Here is a 27,598-nt window from a genome sequence, read left to right as displayed (position 1 = left end):
GGGGCATGATGGTGAACAAGTGTGCAATGTTTCAAAGCCATATGTCAATGGACTTTGAAAATATTTGAACTATTACAAAAACTTTAACGTAAAATTCTAAGTCGAAAAAGGGGCATAATTCTGTCAAAATGCTTGATAGAGTTACCTCCTCCTGTCTACAGGATGGGGTCATGATGGTGAACAAGTGTGCAAAGTTTCAAAGCCATATGTCAATGGACTTTGAAAATATTTGAACTATTACAAAAACTTTAACATAAGTGGTTACGCCGACGCCGACGCTCGGGTGACTGCAATAGCTCTACTTATTCTTATCGAATAGTCGAGCTAAAAACTATACAATCATGTAGTTTTCATATTCTTATGGTCATAGCTGGTGAGTTTTAGCATAACGTGTCTCTATTATTCAATGCCTACTAATCATATATGAAAAAAAAAGAATAAAACATTTCATTATGAAATATTCAATTGCTGTAAGAATGTTTAATGATGATTTCCCTCATGCGCAACCTGTTTTATCAGAAATTTACACACATTATTCTTTCAATTCAGGTACCATGTTTGTTTTTTTTTTTAAATCAAGATTTCAGGGAACATTCAGGTCCTACAAACAGACCTATATGGCAGAGGCTTCAAGTTAAATTCTTCACAATTAAGACATTAAGGTCAGTCACTTTGTAGTTTAAATTATAAAGTTCTCACTTCATGGCCTTTACTTATACTCATAATTATGTTAAATAACCCTACTTTCTGATATCTGCAAAACATTATGACAAGGTTTGATGTATGGTATGGCAGTAAATTTGAGATCAACAATGAAGAACAAAATGACTACCACAACTGATCCATGTCCATTAGAGCAGAATACTCAAGAAAAAATATCGCCCTGTAAAAATTTTGTAACAATACTGGCCTAACAAAATGAATTAACATCATAGCAAACAATTTCAAGAAACAAAAAATTTGAGACTTTTCAAAACAAATATTTCCTATGGAGCAAAGCCTGTTTAAGTTCATGGAAAGATTGAAAATAATGCGTATCAATAAAGTATTTGTACTCCAAAATTATTTTGACTCTTTAGGCTGAAATCTTTCTCTTTCTAATTGTTTACAAACATCCAAAACCTCTATTCCTGAAGACCATTCCACAATCTTGGCCTTAAGTTCAAGGTCAGTTTCTTCATTGTCAAGGCAACCAAGTTTTTTTAACTTCTTCCATAGCGAGTACTGTTTTCTTGGAAACACAAAATCTTTCTCCGCCAATCTTAAAGAAGGACACAAATCATTGCTCCCATCTCCTACATATAGTATATGACTAAATTCAACATTATCTTGAGCATTTTTAACATGTTCTTCCAGTATATGACCTTTACACAGGTTCTCTGTGCTAAGTTTGCACCAGTCCTGTGTGTGGTAAAACTTTATTGTAAGTTTACCAGTGTGGTCATACTCTGCCGGATTAGTATAAACTTTATCTATAACATTCCCAAGATTGTTCTTTTCAATGGCATAATCAATAAACATAGAATTTGAATCTGATATTATTATAACCTCAAACAATTCATGTTCAAGGAATTTGAAGAGCTCCGCCATTCCCTCTGTCAGTGGTATCTCATTTATAGACTGCTTCAAATCTTTTTCATACAGCCCGTGAGAATAAAGATATTCAAATATTGCTCCCATGTAGTGAGTCCATCCAGTCTCGCTAAACTTCTCTTTAATGTCATCAGGAACTTCGCCTGATGGACACAAGTGTGTAATGTGAATATCACTGTTGCCGTCTATCACAGTATGGTCAAAATCTAAGGCTACCAAAATCTTCCTTGTTTTCTCCAGAGACATGATGTTTATCTGAAAAATAAATTAGAGTAAAGGATCATACATTGATTACATAAAATCTTCATGTCAATTCAAGGTAAATCTTATAGTTACTTCAACCTGAAATGTTAAAGACCACAATTTTTATCACTTTATAAAACAATTAGAAAATAGCAAGGCTATTACTAAAGTAGTTTTTTTCTGTTCAAAAATACTTCAATTAACCCTTAAAGTATTTTCTTTTATTATAAAGAAATCTGTCAACAAGAGCTGCGAGAAAGACAGTAAACTTAGTAATTGATCACAAAATATGGGCTATGCTGGAATTTTACCTATTTCTAAAAGGAGTATATTTCAGTCAAAATTTATGCTAGAAATATGGGATTTGGAAAGTTATAAATTTCAATAATGTCAGTTATCAACAAAATTCTGAGCCACTAAAAAGCTAATTGAGGCATATGTAAAAGATGTGGAATTAGCATGGATTTAGGGTACTTATTGACCATTTTGAAATGTTACATAAATGTTACATATCTGGTGTTTATTATGGAAGCATCAAAGCAATAAATTCTTGATTCAAATGCCAAAAAAACACAGAGAAAACTTAATTCTGTCATCTGTGGTCCACTTATTAAGGGCTTGTTTACATGAATTTTTTTTATTAGATCCATTAAATGAAGAAATTAGTATTCAATTCTATTCATATAATAAAACAGTTACAGTATGAAGATTTCGGTGAATATCCTAGGCTATGGACCTGATAATAATTATATTAATATGATACTGACACCTTTGTTATATTTAAGGCATAGATTAGTATTAGAACTCCGCGAGTCGGATGTGTCGCCTTATGAACAGTATAGCTGTCACTTATGCATTTTCTTCTTAAATATAGGTTATTTATAAACACTGCTCTCACAATGTACATGTACCTTTAACTTAGGTGGCATTTAAACTGAGTGCCTATTACGTAAGAAAATTAACAAAGGGCAATAACTCAAAAATCATGAAGTGCAGGGTAAAAGTTCTTTTCTCAATGAGATCTTTCAAGTCAATAGCTTTTAAAGTGTAGGAGAATTGGCCGGGACAAAAATAAAGTATTATAATTAACAAAGGGCAATAACTCTAAAATCATGATCTACAGAGTACTGGTTCTTGTGCACTTTACTTCTCAATTAGATTTAGTGATAAATCATCTTATAAAGTTTCAAGTCTTACTGCCAATAACTTTTATAGTTTAGGTGAAATGGCTGGACAAAAGTAAAGTAAGAAAATTAAAAAAAGGGCAATAGACTGAATAGAGCGAGGTCTCCATTTGCCGAACGATGTCTATTTCTGAACAATATATATGCGGTCGTAAGAATAACGGTAAGGTTGTGTTTTTTAAAAAAATTTTTGCGCAAAATATTTGAACATAATTATTTACTTCCGGTTGTTTACAATTCCAAGGTTGTCCTGTCATCTTTAAAAGCAAAAGATATCATCAAGGTAAGTCCTATAAATTTTGTCATATATTTAGCCGTACATGCTAAGGAGACTGCTGACTAAGATAAGCGATGCAAGTTACGTATTTTGTGTCTAAATGTAAACATGTATGAAAGTATGTAGATGTATCCCTTCCCCACCCATCTAAATTAGTATGTTCTAGAGTGGACAGACGTAGATCATGCCACGTGGTTGTTCGGAAATACCCTCTCACTTTTTAACCGAGCGTCTAATTCCGAACAAATTATAAGAAAACACAAACATCAATTAAAAAGCTAGAGGACTAATTTGTATTTAATAGTTTTAGTAAATTATAAATAAATAAATAGATCTAAATAAATAAATAAATTAAACAAACAATCGAACAACTTGGTTAATGAATGAAAAGTTAATTAATTAATTAATTCATATCTCACAGGTAACATGAGCCGTTCTATCGGTGCAAAGTTGTATACCCCAGATGTGCTGGCCGAGGCTGCCAAGCTTGTGCAGAGTGGGAGTCTAACGTTAAGTTGTGCGGCCAAGTCGTACGGGATACCGAAAACGACTCTGCATGATAAAATCAAGGTATTTAGAACAATTTTATGAATCAATAAGTACATTTCATCTGGTCATTGTAGTTTGCGAACAAAGCAGGCCAGTTTATATAATTCCTAATTCTAGCTAGTAATCTGATTTGTTCAAATGCCATTTAAATGTCGTTTAATCATTATTGTTATATAAATGACAGTAATAGATTAATTTTATCATTGATGAAATGGTTCTCAGTGCACTATTGTTTATCAGCCTTGTTCATAACACACTCCTACTTGTTTTAGGGAAGATACGCAACAAACAAAACAGGTCCCCACACAGTCCTCTCTCTGGCTGAGGAGACCCGCCTGGCAGAATGGGCAGTCAGCATGTCCAGGATAGGCTATGGAAGGACCAGGCAGGAACTGTTGACCACGGTAAAGAAGATCCTTGATAATGATGGTCATAAGACGCCCTTTAAAGACAATCGACCAGGCAAAGATTGGTACAGGGGCTTCATCAAGCGTCATCCTTAGCTGACAGAAAGAGCACCCATGCAGCTCAGAAAACAAAAAGCAGTGATAACGCCATCAAAAATCTCAAATAGATCATGCCACGTGGTTGTATCTTTGTAAACAATGAGTTGAATGACTCATGTCTGTTGTCTGATGTGTCTCGTTTGTATAATGCTGACGAGTGCGGGTTTCCATTTTTTCCTAAAAGTGGATGAATCATTGCCATGAAAGGGGTAAAAAAATGTTTATAACTGTACAAGTAGTAATAAAACTCAAATTATTGTGTTGGCCTGTGTTAGTGCTATTGGACACTACATTAAGCCAATGATTGTATATCCCGGCGAGCGTGTGAGGGCTGATATTCTTGAAGGGTCTCAGGAGGCTGCAATAGGTCGTTCTCCGAATGGGTGGATGGAGTCTGAATTATTTTTTACCTGGATAACAGACGTGTTTATACCTGACTTAGACAAGTGTCAAGTCAAACGTCCGATCTTACTATTGGTTGACGGCCACTCAACACATGTGTCTTTAGATGTGTCGGATGTTTGTAAGGCAAATGGCATTCACATATTTTGTCTACTTCAGCACGCTTCACACTTGATACAGCCGCTTGATCTTCGGGTTTTCGGGGTATTAAAAGAAAACTGGAGTCAGGCTGTGAGAGATTTTCAAATTGAGAATATCCCTAATACAGTTACGAAGAGGACTTTTGCTCAAGTATTTAAGGGCGCCTGGGAATGGTCAGCCACCACTGAGAACGCAATATTGGCATTTAAGTATGCTGGCCTTTTCCCTTTAAATAGATACATTGTTCTGAAAACAGCAAAAATGGAGCCATTGACAATCTACAGCTCAAAACTTAATACACCAAAAGCTTCACCTGCTGGAGTTCAAGTAAATGTGCAGCCTGACTCGCTTGTAAAAAGCATAGATTGCTTGTTCAGAATATTTGCCGATAAACGTCGCCATTTTGAAAATGCACCAAATTAAACATTAAATATTTGCAAATAACATCATCTGCTTTATATTGTAGAAATATAGTTCTATTATCAATACCTGCTGTATCTTTTTGATCCATATCTATTTGTTAATTACTTTACATTCACTTTTTTGCGCAATTTTGTCACGTTGACGTTGGCGTCCTAAGGGACGTGACGTCAAATACTTTGTACGTTATTCTAATGAAGACAACAGTCGAAACTAGTAAAGATTTAAAAAAATATGTGTTGTTTTGGTGTATTTTAACCAAATAACATCATGAAATATTATAATATTTTTACATGATACAATTAAATAACATCTTTTCTCTGTAAAATCAATTTCTATTTTGTCATTGAACAATGCATAAATTAAAAAAAATCTCATGAAACTCGGACCTATTTTCAAATATGAGCAGTAGATTTTTACCTTGACACCGGGAATGAAAAATTCCTAATTACATTGTAAATCTATAAAATTGTTACTTTTAAAGTAAAAACTGATAATATAATGTAGTAAAAGTTAGTTTTTAGTAATTGTGTTATTGATTTAACAAAACATTATCTTTATAATTAAATTATAATTTGATTTTTGAATGGTGATGTGCTATGCCAGATCACGGTCTGTAGATAACCCAATTATGTGACTCAACTGAGACAGCTTTTTTTGTAAAAATTGGTCCGTCTCCAGACCATTCTATTTGAAAGACCCTGGTCACATTCATACTCCGAGTGTGTTGAAGACAATCAAATATTGTTGTTATATGTTTTGAGATATTGAATGAATTATCTTGAATTGTTTAGATTAAAAGAAATTAAATAAACGAGTAATTTTTAAAAAGCCTGTCATGTTCGGAAATAGACACCGTTTGTGTTTGGGTGACCCGCGCTGTTCAGAATGCACACAGTCACAAGAGGTTTTCTGGCACGATTTTCCTTCTTACTGTATATCATGAGCAAATGCCATCTGTCTTGTTTGAAAGGTTAAAGGTCAGACAATGTTGCATGATATTATTAGTTCGGAATTAGACATCTGCTCCTTATTATAGCCGCGAACCTTAAGTGTTCGGAAATGCCCGATCCCGCTCTAACTAAACAATTATTGAGTACAGCGTACCGGGTTCTTGTGCACTGCATTTCCCAATGAGATATATTATCCTTTGAAATTTCAAGTCCATAGCTTTTATAGTTTAGGAGAAATGGCCCGAACAAAAACTATTGTATGAAAATTAACAAAGGGCAATAACTCTAAAAACAAGCCTAAGGGGTTACTTATGTCGGTGTGACATAAGTAACCCCTAAAAATGATCAACAAGCAAAAAAAAAAAAATTGGAATGTCTGGTATCGGGTAATCAGTTTAAGGGTCAAAATACAGTGAACAGTCTGGAGCTCTAATACTATAATCTGGATCTGTAAAAAAATTATTTTGGTCATACGGGGAAGTCAAAGTCCGGGCCCGCGAAGCGGGCCCGGGCTTTGGCTTGCCCGGCTATAGACTACACGTGTATATTTAAAAGAAAATTCAAATAAAAAACAATTAAAAAATATATAGAGTTCTATACCTATCAATGAAATTTTCAGTGTCAGTTCTAAATAGGCGCCGCCATTTACAATGTAACTCAATGATAAAAGGCGGTGTATTCCGATAACGTAACATATCTCAACTTTTCGGATTAATAATTATCGTCGAGTGTTCCGAGTGAAAACGGAAGTGAGTACATATAATACCGAATGACACCTTTAAAACGGAAAAATGAAAAGATTTTTTACTGACTTCCCCGTTCATAGGCTTTGCCTAATTTCATATTATAGTTTAAATTCTTTTAGCTAGTGATTGACAGAGGGAGACATTACAAATTCAAATTAAAATTAGGAAAAATCGTGGAATTATTGTATAATGCATTCATATGAATGCTTTAATTACTTTCTGGCAACGTAAATTTATCTATCAGCTCACAACTTAATTGGAAATGTTTATAAAAAGGTCAAGGACACAGGAAACGGTGCATTGGTATATTTTCGGTTGGGTAAAATTTCCAGAGATTTTATCATTCTTATCTTATTGTTGAACGGGCTACATTAATTTACTATCAAATGCTTGGGTTTTTATTAAATATGAAATACATATTCATACCATGAGGCGTTAAATATGTTTATAATACAATACTTAGTAGTTATTTGCACAACTCGTAAATTTCACGATAACCGGAAATGACGTACAGTTAGCTACTTGTGTTGTTTTGCTTGACAACAGATATACTATTTCCTGTGAGATTGTGCCTGTTGTCCTTCCTATTTCACAAATAATATTGAGCCAGACAATGGCGACAGTGATGCATGGTCGAAGAAGGGGTCAAATGCGAGGTAACTTAACAGTTTTTAAACGCACAATCATTTTTATCACACTTTTCTGTCCACCAATTTGTCATTATTGTTCACTACCGAAACTCCCAGTGTCACCTAATCCAGTTTGATCATTGTCTCGTTATTTTGCTATCAGCATCCTTAAACAAACTTTTCATTGTTGTTTATAATAATAAATCGAAATGATACAGTGCAATGATTTTCAACGAACTTTCAATAAAATTAAAGTACACAAAGTCATCAAGTAATGAGCTGATGAGTATTACTGATTAGAGCTATAATAATAATGACTACATGAAATGCCTAACTTACCAATGTAAGTCAGACAAATAGAATAAAATGAACTTTACTGGTACGCAATGATTACGCATGTCAGAAATTGAAAAATGCTGTCCATTTTCGAACATTAATGGAGGGGTGTTGTAGGAAAAGTGGGGCTCAATAGGCCCCATATTTTTAAATCAGTCAGTCCAACAATTGATTTCCAAATATGACAGGATGTTTAAATCACCATGAGAGGTTTGACATTATTAGGAGACAGATGGGGAGCAGTTTATTAGAAGTAAAATATGTTACAGAAGGACGAAAAAAACAGAGTAAAAGTACAGTATGCACAGTTATAAAACATAAAAGCAGGGATAGATTTACAGGGTAGCTACCATTATTGTTTCAGAATATTTTGAGACTGTGGCTAGATACATTGTATGACAGATAGGGGAGCCCTAAAGACATTTTAATTACACGTGTACTTTTTTAATTACAATATAAAGCAATGTCATAGTTTTATAAATTGACAATTATTATAACAATGATTTGTTACTTTTTTCAGGCACCCCTGAAGCACCACCACAGCATGAAGGAGGACCTCAATATCCCGACAGTCATGATTTACGACAAGTTACTATACTGTCCAAATCTGACTGGGACCGCATCCAAACACAGCTGCACAGGAAACAAATTGAAGAAGAGAGACTGAGAAAAATTCGAGAAGAGAGAGAGGAAAGAAAGAACAAGTCAAAGGAAGTTGTCCAACACTGGGGGAATACTATAGCTGTAGGTTTTAACATAAATAGTATCTTTAGAATTTAATTCTTTAAGTTTGTTTGGAACCAGGGATAATTCTCTAAATACACAGTTGTAAATTCTGCTTAGTGTAATGATAAATCGATAACGATTTTGAAGCAGTATAATGTACATGTTCTGCAGAACTGCAGAATTATTTCTTGACACAAACAGTATCAGTTCTTCCAAAGTAAGAGTTTACTATATATTTATTCTCTGAAGAGCAAAATTTTGCAGCAACAGCCAAAATCGTTGTTTTCCAAAGGGTGTTGTTATGTAGAGCTTATACTGTCTGTATTCATTTAATTCTATGACATTCAGATTAATGTTCATTTTTTTAACAAAAAATATGCTCTTTTTTACATTGGATTCTTTTTAATATTAAAGGGTCAAAGGCAGCGTAAACTCGAAGCCAGAAAATTGCGTGAGGCAAAGGAAGAGGCAGAGAAAGTACAGATTGATTTGGAGGAAGCTAAATTTCAGGCACAACAACGTAAAGAAGCCATAGACAAGGCTAAAACACAACAGTACTACCAAACTGATAGAGTGAAAGGATTCCATGTAAGTAACAGTTTAGAACTTTCTAAGAACCTGTTAAAAAATATAAGCACTTTTTTGTGCATGTCTTGAAAACCATTGAGATATGTAATAAAATTAGTTCATCATTGTAGTTTTACTTATACATATCATACATATCAAGAATCTGTACAGTTTGCAAAACTGAAAGTGTTTACATGCCGTCACATTAGGACATGGAAAATACAGTGGTTTTTATTCTTCTTTAGATTGCTACAGATCCTTTAGAAAAATACTTCAATAATTTTGGTGTTGTTGCAACTTTTTCATTTAAATGTAAGTTAATTTCATGACTCAAAAACTTCATATTTGAGTGGACATGGAACTATTGCTAACCAGGTAGGAAAAATTTTAACCTGTACGAAATTTTGGCACGGATTCTGGGCGGAATTGGCACGGAATTGGCACGGAATCAGTGATTTCTGGGCGGACAAGGGACGGAAAAGCAAAATCCGTGCCATTCTGTCTCACAAGAAAAATATTTTGTTCACTTTTCTGGGCGGAAAACTAGAAAAATTCCGGCTGGAATTTTATTTTGAGCAGAATTTATACTTAAACATTTCATCCTGGACAGAATTTTCAACTTTGAAATTTTTTTTGGGTAGGAATAGTCTTCACTACGGGCGGAATTCTATACTTAAACATTTTTCTTGAACAGAATTTCACATATAAGATGTCCAAATCATAATTGTACTCCTGTTTTTGCACTTGCAGACATTGAAATTTTACCTACTGTACTTATTTTTTTTGCTGAACCAATAATTACAGGTGTATTTTTAGAATTAATATATTATTTTTTTAGACATTAAAATAGGCCTTCTTTTTAGATAAAAAATGTGGCATTAATAATATATTGTCAGACTAATTTATATTTTTTGTACTGAAAAACAACTGTAATAATCTTAGTGTAGAATTTGAAAACATTCACCTCCAAAATGCTTAAGTTTATATTATATAAAGATTTTTCATACAGCTTGTATTATAATACATTTACTGTATTATGAATTTTAAATATGATTTGAGGACATCATCTAAAAGCAACATTAAAATAAGAATGCTTTTTAAATTTGAATATACTATAGAATATAGGGCAGTCACATAGGGACAAGATTATAAGTGTGCTTGCCATTTTAAATTCTAAGAATTCATGATTTTGTTATAAAAAAAATAAACAAAACAAAACAGTGCATGAAATAATCTCATATATAATGCCCTTTTAATCTATATAAAATTGATCAACCAATATGCCCAATAATTGCTTTTATTAGTCGCCGGTAGAAACCGGCGACTATATTTGTAACAGTTTAATATTATACCTATGGTAGGAGCAGGCATTAAAATCTGGAAATAAAAGCACAACAATTACTGAACAATTAAAGACTACAATTGTTTTCAGTAATCTCAAAAATTCAAACATACAATAATCTTGCTCAATGAAATGAAATATTCAAATATTGACATCGTAAAAAGCAACATTACAATTTTTATAAATTGAATTAATGACGTATCCCTATGGATAAGTCATTGAATTTATGGATGTTTTTCCTTTTTTTCAAAGTGTCAGGTGTTGCTATTTTATGATAAACAAATCATGCATGATATTTGAAATGACACTTTTTAAATTATCTGGTTGTTTTTACGTTATGAGACCTATTCTATTCTTTTTTTATCTTATTTATCATAAACAGCTTCTCCCAGAATCACGTGACTACACGTTGTATGTTACCGTTATAAAATCTATTAATAGTAACGAATGGCTACAGGTAACCTGTGAATGGTTTGCAGCTGATAAAAGTGCAAATCAAAGTAACCCTGTACGTCAATGCCCCAGATTGGGTTATGTACAGTATTGGAAGAAGAAGAAGAATTTTGTGTATGACAGGAGGGGCCGGAATCGTATTGGATACACAGAGAAAACTAATAAACTATCTTTGTGTTGATAGTTTATCGCACTGGAAGGCAATTAAACGTTAACTACATACGATCAGCTAAATAATATATTTTTTCGATAGTGCATAAGAATATTTTTTTTATGCAGACACCACTTTTATAGTAGAATTGCATTGTTTTATGCAATAATTAAGCATATATATTTTCATAGTCACTTTGCAAATATTCGATGATCGGTAATAATTTGTCGGTAATTATGGGATTCAGTATGGTACAACGGTATATGTATAAAGTAGAATTACAAGTAGAATTATAATCATATCACTTGCTTTACAAGCCTCGATGACAAGGTGTTAGATTCTAAGTTAGTTTCAAATTGAAGACTGTAGGTTCGATAAAGTGATTTTTTTATGTTTTCTTTTATAATACTTTTTGTATTTTGCAAAACTTGACCATTTATCAAAATTATGAAATAAAAAAGTGCTATAAATAAAACACACGATTAAACATTAATCATAATAAGTTATGTAAGCTAACGAAACAGATCCCGAAAATTATTGAGTCTCGGGTAAATATTGCCAAACAGTACTTCCTTATTTAATAATGATAACAGTTTCTTGACAAAATTGCTCAGCAAGTTTGCTTCAAATATGATGTTTTATTATAACATAACATGAATCTATTGCATTAAACTCTTTTACAAAGTTTATAGCAAGAAAGATATAATTGTGGCAAGTACGTGAAAACGTGTTTCTGAATAAACATTACTCAACTTATTGTTCTTCTTTTCTTTATACTCGAACAATTAAACTGATATTTTCTTTTATTTATTATGATAATGCAATCATATTTCTATCCGGCGACTTGATGCTTTAGCATCAAAATCTCTACTTGTTTACTGTAGGCAAATAAATACTACAATGTATATTCTCACTGAGATTATATTCACACAGATTTTACACTACACAGATCAGAGCTCTGATAAAACTCTACTGACCAGCAGTTTCCCATCATCTTCGCATGACTGGTCATTCCAACAGATCAGGCTGTTCCATGTTATTATTTTGGGGAGAGATAACATTATAAATTGCATATGTAGAATTTGTCTAGGACATATTGCAATTTTTTTGTACAAAAATTTGTAATTGTTTTTTAAAATTTATATATATCTATTTGTTATTTGATATTTCTTTTACATTCAATGAATGAAAGTTAAGATGATGAGTAAATTAACCCTGTTTTACATAATGATGGGCCGGTCCATTATACAGTAAACTGTTGTGAATTTTGAATTCTAAGATATCTGGGTCAGCAAAAAGAGTGGAGGATGTACTTGATATTTTAACAATTTTGGAGTAAAGTTTTGTTTAAGATCTCAAAGTGTTAAAGTAATTGGTATGATAACAATTGGGACAAGGAGATGTATAACATAATCAGGTAATTATTAACTTTTAGTTACATTAATTTTATATGACGACAGTATCAATACTAAGTAGCCAACTAAAATTTGTAACAAGAGGTCATTGTTGTTTTAGTATTTTCAACTTCATACATTTGTTTGTTTTTTTCTGATAATTGTTTTAAATCTTTAATACATGTATAATTTGCAAGTTAAAATTATTCAATGATTTTTTTGTTAATATATAATGGTTGTGTAAATCTATATTGTATAAATAGCATGTAAGTATATCTTTTGCATTTCCTGGAAATTACACAAATTAAATGAATTTGATTAAATAGGACTAACTGGTACAATCAGTAGTTTTGTACAGTTGAACAGGGTCATCATAATCATTTATTATTTTACATGTTTGTGTTGTCTCTCCTATGGAACAATCTAAAATTACATTTTACACTCATAATTTGTAGGCTGCTCAGGGACTTAAGTGCTGACTGTGAGATGCCAGGTGTTTAATAATGATGTGCAGACTATTAATCCTGAAAAGGTATATTTTTAAATCTCTATACTTAACTATTCAACATCTTTCCTTGAAAAAAGAATAACCAGTATTAAATAGTGTCACACATAAAGCAGTCAGTTAATTCTTATACAGAGCAATTCTTAAACACTTGTACACTTGAATAGCTGATTCTGTGTTGCTTTACTATTTTTGAATATGCTTTATAAGCATAGTAAATATTTAATACTGTTGAAACATAAAATTTGATATTATTAAAAAATATAATATATAACTGCATATAATTATGCAATAAAACATAATTGAGCCATGTCATGACAAAACCAACATAATGGGTTTGCGACCAGCATGGATCCAGACCAGCCTGCGCCTCAGCGCAGTCTGATCAGGATCCATGCTGTTCGCTATCAGTTTCTCTACTTGTAATAGGGATTGTAAGCGAACAGCATGGATCCTGATGAGACCGCGCGGATGCGCAGGCTGGTCTGGATCCATGCTGGTCGCAAACCCATTATGTTGGTTTTGTCATGACATGGCTCAATTCATTACAAAATATTTGTTTAATTAATTATGAATTTTATTATTAAAGGTGAGCACAACCACAAGAAGTTCTAGGAAACACAGGCAGTGGACTTAAAACAGACATGGATTAAAGAAATAGTAATTTAAATAATAAGAAACATTTGAAACAAATTTATGATTGAAACACTTCCAGCAAAATAATTGCAAAAAACCAACAACAAAGTGTTGGATTCTAAGATTCCAAAACCTGCAACTAGAAAAAAACTGTTTGTGTTATAGTGAATGTAGGGTATTCTATTCTGTATTTGGACTAAAGGATATGATATTTTTTTTATTAAATTTTGTGAAAGAAAATTTAATGTGATACATTATTGATAATTTTATCCCAAAATATGTGATTATGATAAACTCATAAAATTCCGCCCCCTGAATTCTGTCACAGAATTCCGCCCAGAATCTTGTTTGACAATTCCGCTCCGAAATTCCGCCCCCAAGGTTCCGCCCCAAAATTCCGCTTCAAAATTCCGCCCCAAGATTCCACTTCAAAATTCCGCCCCAACTCATTTGCATATTTCGTCCCAATTCCGCCCAGAATCCGTTCCATTTCCGCCTGGAATCCGGCCGGAATCCGTGCCAAAAGCAAATGGTTTAACACTTGTATATTCGGGGGAGAATTTAAATTTCTGGGCGGAATCTGCCTTTGAATTCCGCCCCATTTCCGTGCAGAAAATTTCGTACAGGAAGACACATTCATCATATGACATGAAAAATAAACATTGATAAAATTTATGCAGCACTCATTAAAGTTGGTTGATAATATTGTTATTCATTTTCTTTTACCAATTTGCAGAGTGCTCTAATGCTGACAGAGGTATTGAAGGAACGTGAGGCCCAACTGGAGCTTAAACGTCTGAAGGAACAGGCAAGCCACGGAAAGGACAAAGAATGGCTAGAAATTGCCCAGAGAGAGTATGAAGAGGCTATCAGATTGGACCAGACCAAAGCTGCAGAGAGAATTATAGCTGCTGCAGAAAACCAGGGATTCCTTAAAGCACAGTATGTCAAGTTATCAGTGTTTTTCCCTTATAAGAAAGCTGTATTGTGTCCTGAAATCAGTGTTTAGCATTAGAATAGATGAATTAAAGTGAACATACAAACTCATCCAGTAAGATACAGAAAATGAATGTTTCAATGTTTACTGTTATTGACATTCAGGAAGTTAGGTTCATAAATATTTTTTGTTCAAAAAAATAATCAGATGATAATTATGCATTAATTCATAGATTTATTCTTTTGCTTTATGAATTAATGAGATAAATTATGATAAACCCTAGTTGAACTTGTTAGATACTTATTCCTTAGTCTGCTGAGACAGCAACTGATTCTACCCATGCAATCAGAGCAGTCTAAAATCAACTGACACATCCATGCTATCTGATCATGGTCTGCATTGTTTGCTATTGACAGTGTGTACATTGTTTGAAAATTTCCCAAAAAGTGATGAATAGTTTTGTCCATATTGAAAGGTTGACATATCCATTTAAGATATATTTATTGTGGTAAGAGTTAATTTGAATCTTTTTTGTGTTTGTCAGGATAATGGACCATCACAAGCTTAAAGACAAGGCTAGGATGGAAGACAACATCGAGGGTGAGGAGCTACAGAAGCTCGCAATACAGAACAAATTAGAGAAAGAACGTCTCGAGTTGATCAGGCGTGATGAGAAACAACAGCTCATGGATGATAATCGTAAACAGATAATGGAGCGTACAGCTCTGAAAAAATTACAGGAGAATCAAGAAGATGTAAGATTTCAATTTCATATTTTGCGCTTTCACCATATCATTTGTAAAAGTGTGTTATTCGTCACATGATAAAACTGCAATTAATTCAGAAATGTTATTTAAATTACTAGAATCTGAAAAGGTTTGTGGTTCTACTCAAGTGATAACTTGAGCCTGAAATTAGTAACGAAGAGGCACCTGAGGCAATTCTCCTCAGTAAAGCTGGGAAGTTGCTATATGACCTTAACAGTGTCAATGAGACTTAAATCCAAACGAAATAAATAAACTTGTCAGTACAGTAAGTCTTAAAGTATATTATCTAAACATCTCTGAAAATTGTACATGATTTAGATAGATATTTATCCCTGCTATATAAGGAAACACACAATAAATTATTTGATAATCTTTTCTTGAATTAAGGTAAAGTTTTGTTTAGTATTTATAAATGACAAAGATAAGGTCTTTGACTGCGGATAATGTATGGTAATTGTTATTTAACACATTTAATATCTGACATATAGGAAGAAGATGAAGAATGTCGGGTGTTTGCAGCTGCTAAGAGGAAGATGATGAAACTCCGTGCAGAGAAAGAAAAACATCTTCACGCGTAAGTCTAGATATATAGTTTTCTTAGATATACTTCAGTCAGTGAGAAAAAATATTGTCTTTGCTTTTAAACTGACCAAATGCTTGAGTAGGAGTAAACAAATTATAGGATATTTAGTGGTTTTTTTTATAGTTTTTTTATCAAATGGTCATGACTCATTAGAATTAAATATAGCTTATTAGCCACATGTGGAAAAATGTCTTTTCATTGTTACTTGCTGTAATAGAATGCAACTTTTCATGATGATTATTACTCTTTTTTTATGATTATTATTATTATTTAGAAACCACTCTGGAAACAGTTGATAAATAACTATCTATAGCACAAAGTTTGTCAGTCCCTAATATAAAAAAAATCTGTATTTCATTGAATTCAAGCTGTTATATTTTGGATTTCTTTTATATTCCTGATTAATTTTAGTATTTCACTGAAAATATAAAAGAATGTAATATTCTTTGATATCTAAATATGACAATAATTTAGAGTATTTTTGTTGGAATTGTTACTATTTATTGATAATTATTATACATGTACATATTTCCAACATTTGAGGCATTTTTTTTGTTGGTCAAACATAATTATTAACTTTCTTTTACTGGTCTAACAACTTAATGTACAGAAAGGCACATTATAAATCATAAAAGCCTTTTACGTTTCCAGGAAACATATGATAAGTTTGTTTATTGTTGGTATATTTTACATTATGATTACATAAATCCTTTCTAAAAACTGTGTTTATATCGTGTATTCACTCACTCAAATGCTAAATCTTCTTTATATTTGGAAATAGTAGGAACCATGTGAGAATTAATTGTATATTATCATTATAATATCATATATTTTCATTATAATATCATAAATTATCATTATATTATCATATATTATCATTATATTATCATATATTATCATATATTATCATTATAATATAATATATAATCATTATATTATCATATATTATCATTATAATATCATATATTATCATTATAATATCGTATATTATCATTATTATTATCATTATAATATCAGAGAGAAACAGCGTCAGCTTGAAGCTATCCGTGAGAAGTTGGGAGCTCAACTCAAGCAGAAACTGGATGATGAAGATGAGCGTATACGTGAGGCAGTACAGGAAGCCGAAGAAAAGAGAGCAAAGGAAGAGGCAGAAAAGGAAGCTAAGATGAAAGTGGCGATCCAATCACAGGCTGAACATAGACATTTACAGGTAAATCTTCACCACTTCCCTTTATATAATGTATTCATTACAACTATGGCAGATAAAAAATATTGGGTATGTAGAAATTGTGTACAGATTTTAACTATTCAGGATGAAGTTTCAGGTTGAAAACATAATAACATAATTGTTTCGTTAAAGGAACTCAACTGAGGTTCAAAAGCATAAAAACATAAAATTTGAAATTCTTACATAATCTGACTACCTTGTGCACTAAAGACAGGAAAATATGCAGTATCTATTTGTGACATGAATAATCTTAAGTCACAAAAATGTTAATTTTCAGTTGAAATAGAGCTTTTGTGGTTGACTTGTTATGGTCCCTAACTTATAATCATTCGCCCCTAATCACTGTTTGTGTGGGTTCAGCCATAGACACGAACTCTTTCATGTTAGGAATCTAGTAGTATCTAGCTAGCTTACAAAAGGTAGGAGGTTCTTCATAGGTGCTCACTTATGTCTGAAATTATAGATTTCCCTCTGAGCCAGCTAATTTTGAAAGTCACATTATAATTTTTATAAATGGAGCATTTCCATTGTGTTGTCTTACATGTTTTATGGTATGTCTATTTTCTAGATGAAAGAGGCGGAACAAAAGAAGAAGGAAGAGAGACGTCAAGAACTGGAGACAATCCGTATACGACAAGCTGCTGATGAGATCTTCAGACGTAATGAAGAGGAAAAACGCACAAGAAAGTTTGACGAAAATAGAGGAGTAGCAAGATTCCATTTAGATCAACAAGTAAGTGTTACCTGATTTTTTTTGCACCTTTGTAAATAACTTTAAATTGATTGCCTTTATGCTATGGCACAATGATCCTCATGGGTCAAGACATTTAAGAAGATTAAATTGAATTTGACCTTTTTTTGAGCAAATGAATTTAGTCCATCACAGCCCATTGAATGACTTGTTATCATGAGAACAAATCTCATCTCTAAAGTCTTTATTTAATTAAATCAGTGAAATATCCAGGTTACATTTTTGTTTGATTTTCTTCTTCAGGATATGCGTAAGAATAAAGAATTTGAAGAGAAACAACAAAATCTAGCTTTAGACAAGGCCAATGTAGAGTTACTTGCCGTTGAGGAATCACAGTTCCAAGAGTATGCTAGCAAAGTAATTGATCATTGTGAGAAAGGTGGTAGAAACACGTATCCACTTCGTAAAGCTGCAAGGGGCGGCCATGGTGGCGGTGCGGGTCCAGTTTTCGATGGTAAGGGAGGTATAAGACCAAGTTACATGGTTATGGACAAATCAGGAAAACAGATGCCTCATTATCAGAGGGACTCAACTGAAGAAACAAAACAGAACCAGAATGACGTGAAAACTAAGAAAAGACTCGGATTTGTTTGGTAGTTTAATGATGAATATAATTATGTTTTGTATTTAAAGAAAAATGTAAAGAACTGTTTTAATATATGGTTTCTTTTTTGAAAGAACAATGTTTTAAGAATATTCTTATTACTGGTATTAAATTTGTTGAATGTTACAAATAGATAAATCATGGTGAATTTTATATTTTCTGTATTTCACTTCTTCATACATACACAATATTTTACCAAATTTTAGATAAAAATGTAATTGTTTTACAAATGCATTTATCAATTTTGTATGAAAGTTATGACATTAAGTGAGCTAGTGTATATTTATAATTGACGACTATCTTAAGTCAGTGAGTATTTTAAATGCCTAACAATAAACTGGTTAATTACAGGTATACCTTATATTGGTTAGCTGTAGTTTTCTTCTACCAAAGTTATTAAAAGTGTTTCAAATACAAAGAGAGGTTATATATAAAGTAAAGGGACTTTACCAAAGTCTGATATGTATTCTTTGCATGATATTTCTTTCTGATTCTTGTAAACCTGATAACCTCACATGTAGTGATTTGAATTATTTTCACCAATAATCCATCCTGTTGTTCTTATTTCATGATATTTAAAGTTATTAAGATTTTTGACAGGTTATATGGTCCTATATAAACGGTTGGTTGGAAATATAGCCCAAGCCACTAGGCAAGGGTTATATTGCAAACAATCGTTTATATATGGTCATATGTTATGTCAGGAAAATTTATAACAAATTTATAATACAGCAAATTTTCTTTTTAGATAAAAAGGGGAGATTTCTTCATAAATTGACAGCAGCCGTATATATAAAACTATATAAATGTCACAATTATCCAATGAAAAGCGACATAACAAACATGCAGTATTAGTTATAAAGATTTTTTATAGCTTATATGGCTATACAAACTTTTGCAAGCTCATATATCCCGAAGATATATAGCAACTGCTTATAAATACACAGCCATATAAACTGTCCAGTCTTTATAAAGACTTAATAAAACTGCACAGTTCTTTTATTTTATCACAGGAAAGTTTTCGTGATCATGAAAGCATTCTTGGTACTGACACATATATAGACCAACATCTTGATAAAATGTTGGGTCGTCTTTTTTCCCTTCATTCCTTTCCTCAACTGATATGTAATAAATTAATGTCAATCTTGAATGTCTAGTGTCGCTTGAATGCTGTATTGAGAGATGAAAGTTGACTGGTTATTTGTGTACAAAGAAAATAAAATATATTAATGAAAAGTAGTAAATCATCTATAGTTGAAACATTTTACTAGTACGGAGACAGTTATGTGTTATTATGGAGTATTTTTAAAGGTATTTTACATTTCTATCTGTGATAAAGTTGTTGTATCATGTGTTACTGTGAATGTTGCCTCTGGCGTTGTTTATTTCGATGTATTGATATAAAATAAAAGTTTACAGCTTTATTTTTTTTGTGCATTTTGTCCTTATTTGAACTACACCCTTACAAAGAGTTCAAAGGCGTAATAGACAAGTGGTTAATGCATCAGACTAGTAATATAATGATTGAAAGCTGCATGGGTTCAAACCCCGTGAGGGGCAGGTTATTGTTTTCTTTAGCAAGAAACTTTTCACTCATTGCTCAGTACTGGTTGGTTCCAGGAATGGATACGAAAGTGTGTTAATAAGCTTGCAGCTTCCTTACACAAACTAAAATAAATTCAGTATAAACCAAAGAGTTCAAGGATAGTATACCTTTCCAGCTATTTTTAGCAAGAATATTGTACAACAAACAACTGTGAAGAATATGGTAATAAAATATTTATTTTAAAAAGTCAGGAATACAAAAACAATTGATTTTAGGAAACTTCTGATAAAACTGGTTAAAGACAACTTGAAAAAATACAAAAACATACAGAGAACGGCAAAACAAATACAAATGTACATGTATTATATAGAGGATATTTGTTTGTTTCAGTGTAAGATCGAAAAATATTTCACCGAGTGAACACCAGATGCAATATTTTCCACGAGTGGCGTAGCCACGAGTGAAAATATAATAGCTGGGGTTCTCGAGTGAAATATTATTTGATCTTACATCTAAAACAAACAAATTTTCTGTTTATTTCATGATTTTTTAACGATTTTTACACCATTTTACTGATTTTTGCCGCGTTACGTCATGCTCTTATCTTCATGACGTCATCAAATAATGACGTCACAATGTTGAAGCAAAATATAATTCCATGATTATTTTTAGATTTTAGATGTTTTTCAGCACAACGTTCGTAAATATTTACGAACTACAGTTATCACGTACATTTTTTATCATGATTGACTACATTTCCGCTGAAAAAAAAAAATTCATTAATGATAAATATTTTATTTTTACGCCAAATATAGTTCGGCTACTGTGAAATTATATTTTGTAATCATTACTGTGAAATTATCAGAATATAATTAACCGTTATAATTCAGTAATCTACTGCAAAACATGTAATAAATAGAGGATATTTGTTTAGTTCAGTGTAAGATCGGAATATATTTCACCGAGTGAGCACCAAAAGGTATATTTCACGAGTGGCGCAGCCACGAGTGAAATATGAACTTTTGGTGTTCACAAGGTGAAATATATTTCTATCTTACACTAAACTAAACAAATTTTCTTTTTATTATATGCAAAGAAAGGTTTTAAAAAGACATTAAACCTAATACTGAATGAAAAGCGCGCCAAATAATAATACGTGACGTCATTTACGACGTCACGTCATTAAGTTGGTACCCAGTTCTGTGCACGCTGGTATTTCACTGAAACAACGTAAGGGGCTTAAATTCAAAAACAGTGAAATTATCAAAGTGGTAATTTCACTGTTTCAAACAGTGAAATTACCAGTTTTTATATCACTGATATATTTCAATAAACCACCGAAAAGCATGTAATAAAACAACATAAACAGGATGAAAAGGAACAAACATTTACTAACACACATAAGAACTGTGCAACATTTTTATCATTTTCAATACAGAGTTGTCTTTGAGACTGTGTCCATAAAAAAACTTTTTTGTATCTTTGACCTTCATTGTCCTTTAAAATGAACTTGCATTTAACTCATTTGTAACTATTATTCGAACACACTTCACATTATTCCTCTATCAAACAGACAGGAAACTCAAGTTCATTATTACCGGTATATATGCACAGCATAAAATTGGAATGCTTACAAATCATATGACATCAATTAACCAAAGAACAAATTTTTTACCATTCTTTTTTTTTTCTCGCATATCAGACAGGATTATCTACTTCTAACACAGGTGCTAAAATAATAATGTCTGTCATATGTTGCGGTTCGGACTGGAATATCTGTCCGAGGGACTCGCCCATGGGCGAGTTCTCAAGGGAAGGATATTCCTATCGGAACTGCAAACATGTCAGATATTTTTTCTTGCATATTCTGCCATATTATTTCATATTTAAAATGGTTTACCTCAATATGATATATGTTTATGGAAATTAAAGTCATTTCATCCATAACTATTTTCACACAAAAGCGTATGAACTTTACAACTTTAATAACAACGGTGAAATGACGTCATCCTAAGCACATATTTCCCTTCTAAAACAACGTCATTTTAACGCGGTCCGTACATAAAATGCGCTAAAATGACGTTGTTTGGCACGTGACTCATCTGGCTCCCCCTATGCCGGATGAAATTTCCGGCATGGGTGAAACTCGCGTAAATACCAGTCTGCTATGCATGAAAAACCTGTCCTACTTACCCCTAAGTTAGACAAGTCGCATGCTTTAATTGACGTCATTCCTCCGCACCATTGATGAATGAATTGGGTTCTTAGGATGACATCATTTTGGTGTTATGAACGAAGTTGTTAATTCATATGCAACTACTTGTATAGGAAAAAAGTGCTAAATGAAAATATAAGTTTTCATAATTAGGAAAGTAATTCAACGTCCTATGCGAGAAAAAGATCTAAATATTGCAGATTCCTTCTTGAAATGATAATTATACTATGTTCATCTTTGGGTTAAATATTTTTATTTCAGAAATATATTGAACTCTAGTACATCCTTCCTCAATATATCTAAAGTAATTCCAATAAGTAAATGTATAAACTACGTTTGGGAAGCTGCATTTCTTATGACTTGTTAAATTTATTTGGTCTATTCTTATAAATTCTTATAAAAACTGCCAGTATTGTTTTGAGACTCTGAAATCATACTGTGATTACCTGTAGGTGTAGGGTTTAAAACGTAACATATTTTCTCTGTGTGTATTCAAATGATGCTCATTTACAGTTCAAAAGAGACTATAATTATAGTAATTATCTTTTTTTTTTTTTCTTTGAGCATAATATATCTTCAAATCTGTTTATAAGAGATCATAAATAATATTATATCTATCTCACCGGCCCCCAAGCACAGGCTTTATCAACTACTAGTTTAGATTTCATTCTTCAACATTTAAGATATTAGAATTAATGAACATGATTGAAGAAACAAGAAAATTAACAACATTAACATTACATGCACATGTACAACACAATAAAGTAACAAAAATGAGTCAAGGTCACTTGATAAGAACATGTATCAAATGCTTGATGAAAGGTAAAGTACATGTATGGAATGTCAATATTTTCAAATAGTATCTCTTGCTATATATTTGTTTCTCTTAACCCATTACTTCATATACACGCCTTTTAACGCCTTTTTCACCCCCCCCTTTTTTGTTGTCTCAAATGATGAAAAAATGCCTTATTTAGGCCCCAAACACTTGTTTTAGTTTGAGAAATGTTGTTAAAAAAGTGACCTTTTTTTCGGCGCGGCCCCCCAACCAAAAGATACATCAGGGGGTTGCCAGAAGGGGGATGTGCCCCCTTCTGTTTTGGGGGGTTTGAAGGGGGGCGGAGTCCCCCTCATCGCCAAGAAAATTTTGGACTTGTGAGAGGCTGTAAATGACCCCAGATTGATCATAAGGTAACGTGTAACCAACGCTGAAAAGCATTTGACTCTATCTCAATCCATTGAGAAGTTGCAGCACTTTGAAATCAATTTTGATGGAAAAAATCAACGCAAAATAGTGATTTTTGGCAATTTTGAGATGTCCCCTCGTTGCCATGGTAACAGAAAATTTAAGCCTGAGCATGTTTGTTGCAAGGACAATGGTCCAGTCAACATTTGTGCCAAGTTTGATTAGTGTTGAAGCAGTTTTTATAGTATTATAGCAATTTGAACTTGTAACGGGAGACTTTTCAATGAAAACAGCCATTTTTCACAAAATGCTCATGAAGCAATGGGTTAAAGAAACATTAAGCTTCGGAAATAAATATATTTTTATAAAATAAATATATATTTTTTACTTTCTTTAGAAAGGGCAAACATGTGTATTATAAACATTGTAATTATGAATTTGGAAACATTTTAGATGCTTATCGACTGAAGTCAAATTTTGCATAAATTCCTTTTCAAACAAGCCCTTAGCTCATTCAGATGCTTTTAAACTTAAAACTCTGACCTTTAACCTTAATGATTAAATTACCGGGCACCTGAACACTTACTGAACATTGTGAATTTTTCATATGACACACTAAGAATTATAATCATTTCTAAATAATTCACAACAATTAATTTTATCACTTCTATTGTAACAAAATTATCATTTTACATAGATCTTTTTGTCAAGAAAACATAAAAATCTAAATCAATAACTGTCATTTTGCACATCAAGTTACATGTATTAAACTAAAAGAAAAATTCACACATTTATAGATAAGCTTCTAATTTGGTCAATTAAGAATACATGTACTCCAAAATAAAACTAAAATAATTCATTATGTTGAAGCATTCATATTTACAATGGTCTGTTGTAAATTCAAATCAGCAGAAGATAATTTTATAAATTCAGCAGGTACAAGGGGATATAACAATTTAACTCTGGTGTGTCACACAGATCAAGTCAGATTATATGAGGAAAATCATTTTATCATGGTATTTTTGCTACGTAACTGATATGAATAGTTTCTATATAACAATATTTTTTCTATCATTATCGTGAAAAAATATAATATAAAATGACTATAAAATACTGAATTGAAAGACACTGGCTTTATCGCCTGACAATGTTCAATGAAATCCTGTATAAATACAGTACTACAACAACAAGAATAAAACTATTTGTTTAGTATTAAGAATTAATTGTGCTAGCATGTCATCATTAAATAGTTAGAACGGGCCTGCAAATCTATTTGTTCATTCTTGGCTGGCTGCCAAATCTTATTATTTTGATATTAAAATCAACCAAACATATTTTATCAGAAAATAACCATTAAACTATAAAATTCCTGAAATAATTTTTTCCAGGTTCAATTTTCGAAACTACTTACTATCCATTATCAATTTATAGAAAAATCAAGATGATAAATTAATACTAGCCAACAGCAGCACGAGTTGACCTGGTACAATATCGGTGGCAACAACTTATTACTTTGGATTCCAGCAGACTAAGTGTTAAACTATTACATGTAACTTTAAACAATACAATGATAATAAAGTAATGAACAAGCAAATTCGTTGAATTTATATCCCCCGCCGAGTACTGGTTATTATTAACACAACAACTGAAGACATAAGGCTTTATTTATATATTAATCATGGCATAAACTGTAATATTCTTTGAACTTGAAGCCTTGTACTTTCAAACAAGAAGAATTTTTAAGTTTTCACTATATACATATAAGGAAAATCTATGACCCCCTGGAGTGGGGCCAATTTTGACCCCAGGGCTAAAATTTGAACAATTTTGGTAGAGGACCTATAGGTTATATCATATACCAAATATCAAAGCTCTAGGCCTTGTACTTTCAGACAAGATTTTTTAATTTTGCATTTTTGAAACTCCTTTTCTGGCCCTGTGACCTACTTATGCAACAGACCGGAACCATTTGATTAACTTTGGCAGGGGACCACCCTAGGATCATTCCTGTAAAGTATGGTTGCTGTGCAGTCATTTGTTTCTGAGGAGATGTTGTTTAAAAAAATTGCTGACGACGCACGACAACGGACGGTGGGGGATCACAATAGCTCACCTAGATGTAAAAACATCTTAATCTCCAGACTTCATTGCCATATTCAAGGCATAAAGAAGGGTTCTCACAATTTTCAAATATTTTTAAATGTTATTGTAACAAATCATTTTAATTCTTCTTTAATAAAAACTAGAAATGCGTCCATAGGACACGGGTGCCCCCACCGCGCCACTGTTCTGTCAATCTTATGACTCTTAGTCTAGGTCAAATATTTTTTGAAAACTAAAAATCTTTTTACTAAGTAAAGGGCAAGAACTTTACAAATACTGAATAAATCCCCAAGCAAACCCCAAGTTGAAAATTGCAAATTTATACTACTGTTATTCAAGGGCAATAACTCTAACAAAACTGAAAAAAATCCACATGCAAAGTCCCAGGTTCATAGCTTCACAGTGAGGTGAATCATTATTCCTGTAATTTAGTGATGTTGATCATTATTCCTGTAAAGTTGGTCGATTCTAACACTCAAGGATCAAATAACAACATAATGAAACAGTTTTTACTAAGTCAAGGGAAATAACTCTACAAATACTGGATAAATCCACAAGCGAAACCCCAGGAACACACTAAATATGCTGAGCAACTTTCCAATAAGGTTTAATGACTCTATGTCAAATCCTTTTTGAGTTACATGCGACACATGTTGAAAATTGCAAACATTTTTTTAGTCAAGGGCAATAACTCTAAAAATACTAAAAATATCCAGACGAAAATACCCAGGTGCACAACTACACATGCTGATCAACATTCCCATAAAGTTTCATGACTCTAGGTCAAATCCTTTTTGAGTTACGTGCGACACAAGTTGAAAATTACAAAATTTTACTAAGTCAAGGGCAATAACTCTAAAAATACTAATAATATCCAGACGAAAATACCCAGGTGCACAACTACACATACTGATCAACATTCCTGTAAAGTTTCATGACTCTAGGTCAAATACTTTTTTGAGTTACATGCGACACAAGTTGAAAATTACAAAATTTTACTAAGTCAAGGGCAATAACTCTAAAAATACTAAAAATATCCAGATGAAAATACCCAGGTGCACAACTACACATACTGATCAACATTCCTGTAAAGTTTCATGACTCTAGGTCAAATACTTTTTGAGTTACATGCAACACAAGTTGAAAATTACAAAATTTTACTAAGTCAAGGGCAATAACTCTAAAAATACTAAAAATATCCAGACGAAAATACCCAGGTGCACAACTTTACATGCTGATCAACATTCCCATAAAGTTTCGTTGAATTCCAGCCATTAGTTGCAGAGAACTACTCCGGAAACGAAAAAATTTTTTTTACTAAGTCAAGGGCAATAACTCTAAAAATACTAAAAATATCCAGACAAAAATACCCAGGTGCACAACTTCACATGCTGATCAACATTCCCATAAAGTTTCGTTGAATTCCAGCCATTAGTTGCAGAGAACTACTCCGGAAACGAAAAAAAAATTTTTACTAAGTCAAGGGCAATAACTCTAAAAATACTAAAAATATCCAGACGAAAATACCCAGGTGCACAACTTCACATGCTGATCAACATTCCCATAAAGTTTCGTTGAATTCCAGCCATTAGTTGCAGAGAACTACTCCGGAAACGAAATTCGGACGGACAGATGGACGGACGGACGGACGGAAGGACGGACGGACAACGCCAAAACTATATCCCCCTCCCGATTCCATCGGCGGGGGATAATAAGGCACTTTGTTGTGTTATATTACTGCCAGAAATTTAACAAGATGATATAAATCTGTAACAATCATTATATAAATTTTGGTGATAGATCATTTGTTCACAGGCTCTTAACAGGTGTTGTAAAATTGTTACAGAAAGTGCTCTATAACTAAACAAAAGATTGCAACATAGCACTTTTAAAATATTCATATCACATCAAAATTAGCATACATG

The 27,598-nt window shown here is 32.5% G+C and overlaps 2 protein-coding genes across 6 annotated transcripts; one reads left to right on the top strand and one right to left on the bottom strand.

Moving 5' to 3' along the window:
- Positions 1-83: 83 nt before the first annotated feature.
- LOC132714780 (pyridoxal phosphate phosphatase PHOSPHO2-like) lies at positions 84-7,513 on the bottom strand. Of its 5 annotated transcripts, none has more exons than XM_060697698.1 (2): positions 3,717-4,054; positions 84-1,848 (listed from the first exon to the last, which is right to left on the bottom strand). In XM_060697698.1, exons 1-2 carry the CDS (start codon positions 3,900-3,902, stop codon positions 1,063-1,065), a joined length of 972 nt encoding a protein of 323 aa, XP_060553681.1. In that variant the 5' UTR covers positions 3,903-4,054; the 3' UTR covers positions 84-1,062. The 5 variants fall into 5 exon arrangements, with proteins under 5 accessions (XP_060553681.1, XP_060553682.1, XP_060553684.1 ...); XM_060697699.1 differs by lacking the exon at positions 3,717-4,054 and adding an exon at positions 7,441-7,513 and having other exon boundaries at positions 85-1,848; XM_060697701.1 differs by lacking the exon at positions 3,717-4,054 and adding an exon at positions 7,264-7,300 and having other exon boundaries at positions 85-1,848.
- Positions 7,511-20,047, top strand: LOC132714779 (cilia- and flagella- associated protein 210-like). Its single transcript, XM_060697697.1, has 9 exons — positions 7,511-7,670; positions 8,500-8,723; positions 9,120-9,293; positions 14,490-14,695; positions 15,235-15,445; positions 15,946-16,031; positions 17,058-17,250; positions 17,837-18,001; positions 18,263-20,047. The coding sequence occupies exons 1-9, from the start codon at positions 7,628-7,630 to the stop codon at positions 18,614-18,616; spliced, it is 1,656 nt and encodes a 551-aa protein (XP_060553680.1). The 5' UTR covers positions 7,511-7,627; the 3' UTR covers positions 18,617-20,047.
- Positions 20,048-27,598: the final 7,551 nt, after the last annotated feature.

Source organism: Ruditapes philippinarum, unplaced genomic scaffold (genome assembly GCF_026571515.1).
Source record: "Ruditapes philippinarum isolate M1 unplaced genomic scaffold, ASM2657151v2 ctg626_1_1_1_1, whole genome shotgun sequence".
Taxonomy (NCBI): Eukaryota; Metazoa; Mollusca; class Bivalvia; order Venerida; family Veneridae; genus Ruditapes; species Ruditapes philippinarum.
Note: the sequence above shows the minus strand (reverse complement) of the source record. Positions and strands in the feature narration are given on the sequence as shown.

Excerpts from the sequence above, each read along its gene's own strand:
- LOC132714780 (XM_060697698.1), bottom strand. The coding sequence starts at position 3,902 with ATGTACTTATTGATTCATAAAATTGTTCTAAATACCTTGATTTTATCA. Across the intron at positions 1,849-3,716 it reads TAGAACGGCTCATGTTACCT|ATAAACATCATGTCTCTGGA; the intron begins GTGAGATATGAA and ends TTTATTTTTCAG.
- LOC132714779 (XM_060697697.1), top strand. The coding sequence starts at position 7,628 with ATGGCGACAGTGATGCATGGTCGAAGAAGGGGTCAAATGCGAG. Across the intron at positions 9,294-14,489 it reads ATAGAGTGAAAGGATTCCAT|AGTGCTCTAATGCTGACAGA; the intron begins GTAAGTAACAGT and ends ACCAATTTGCAG. Across the intron at positions 18,002-18,262 it reads GATTCCATTTAGATCAACAA|GATATGCGTAAGAATAAAGA; the intron begins GTAAGTGTTACC and ends TTTCTTCTTCAG.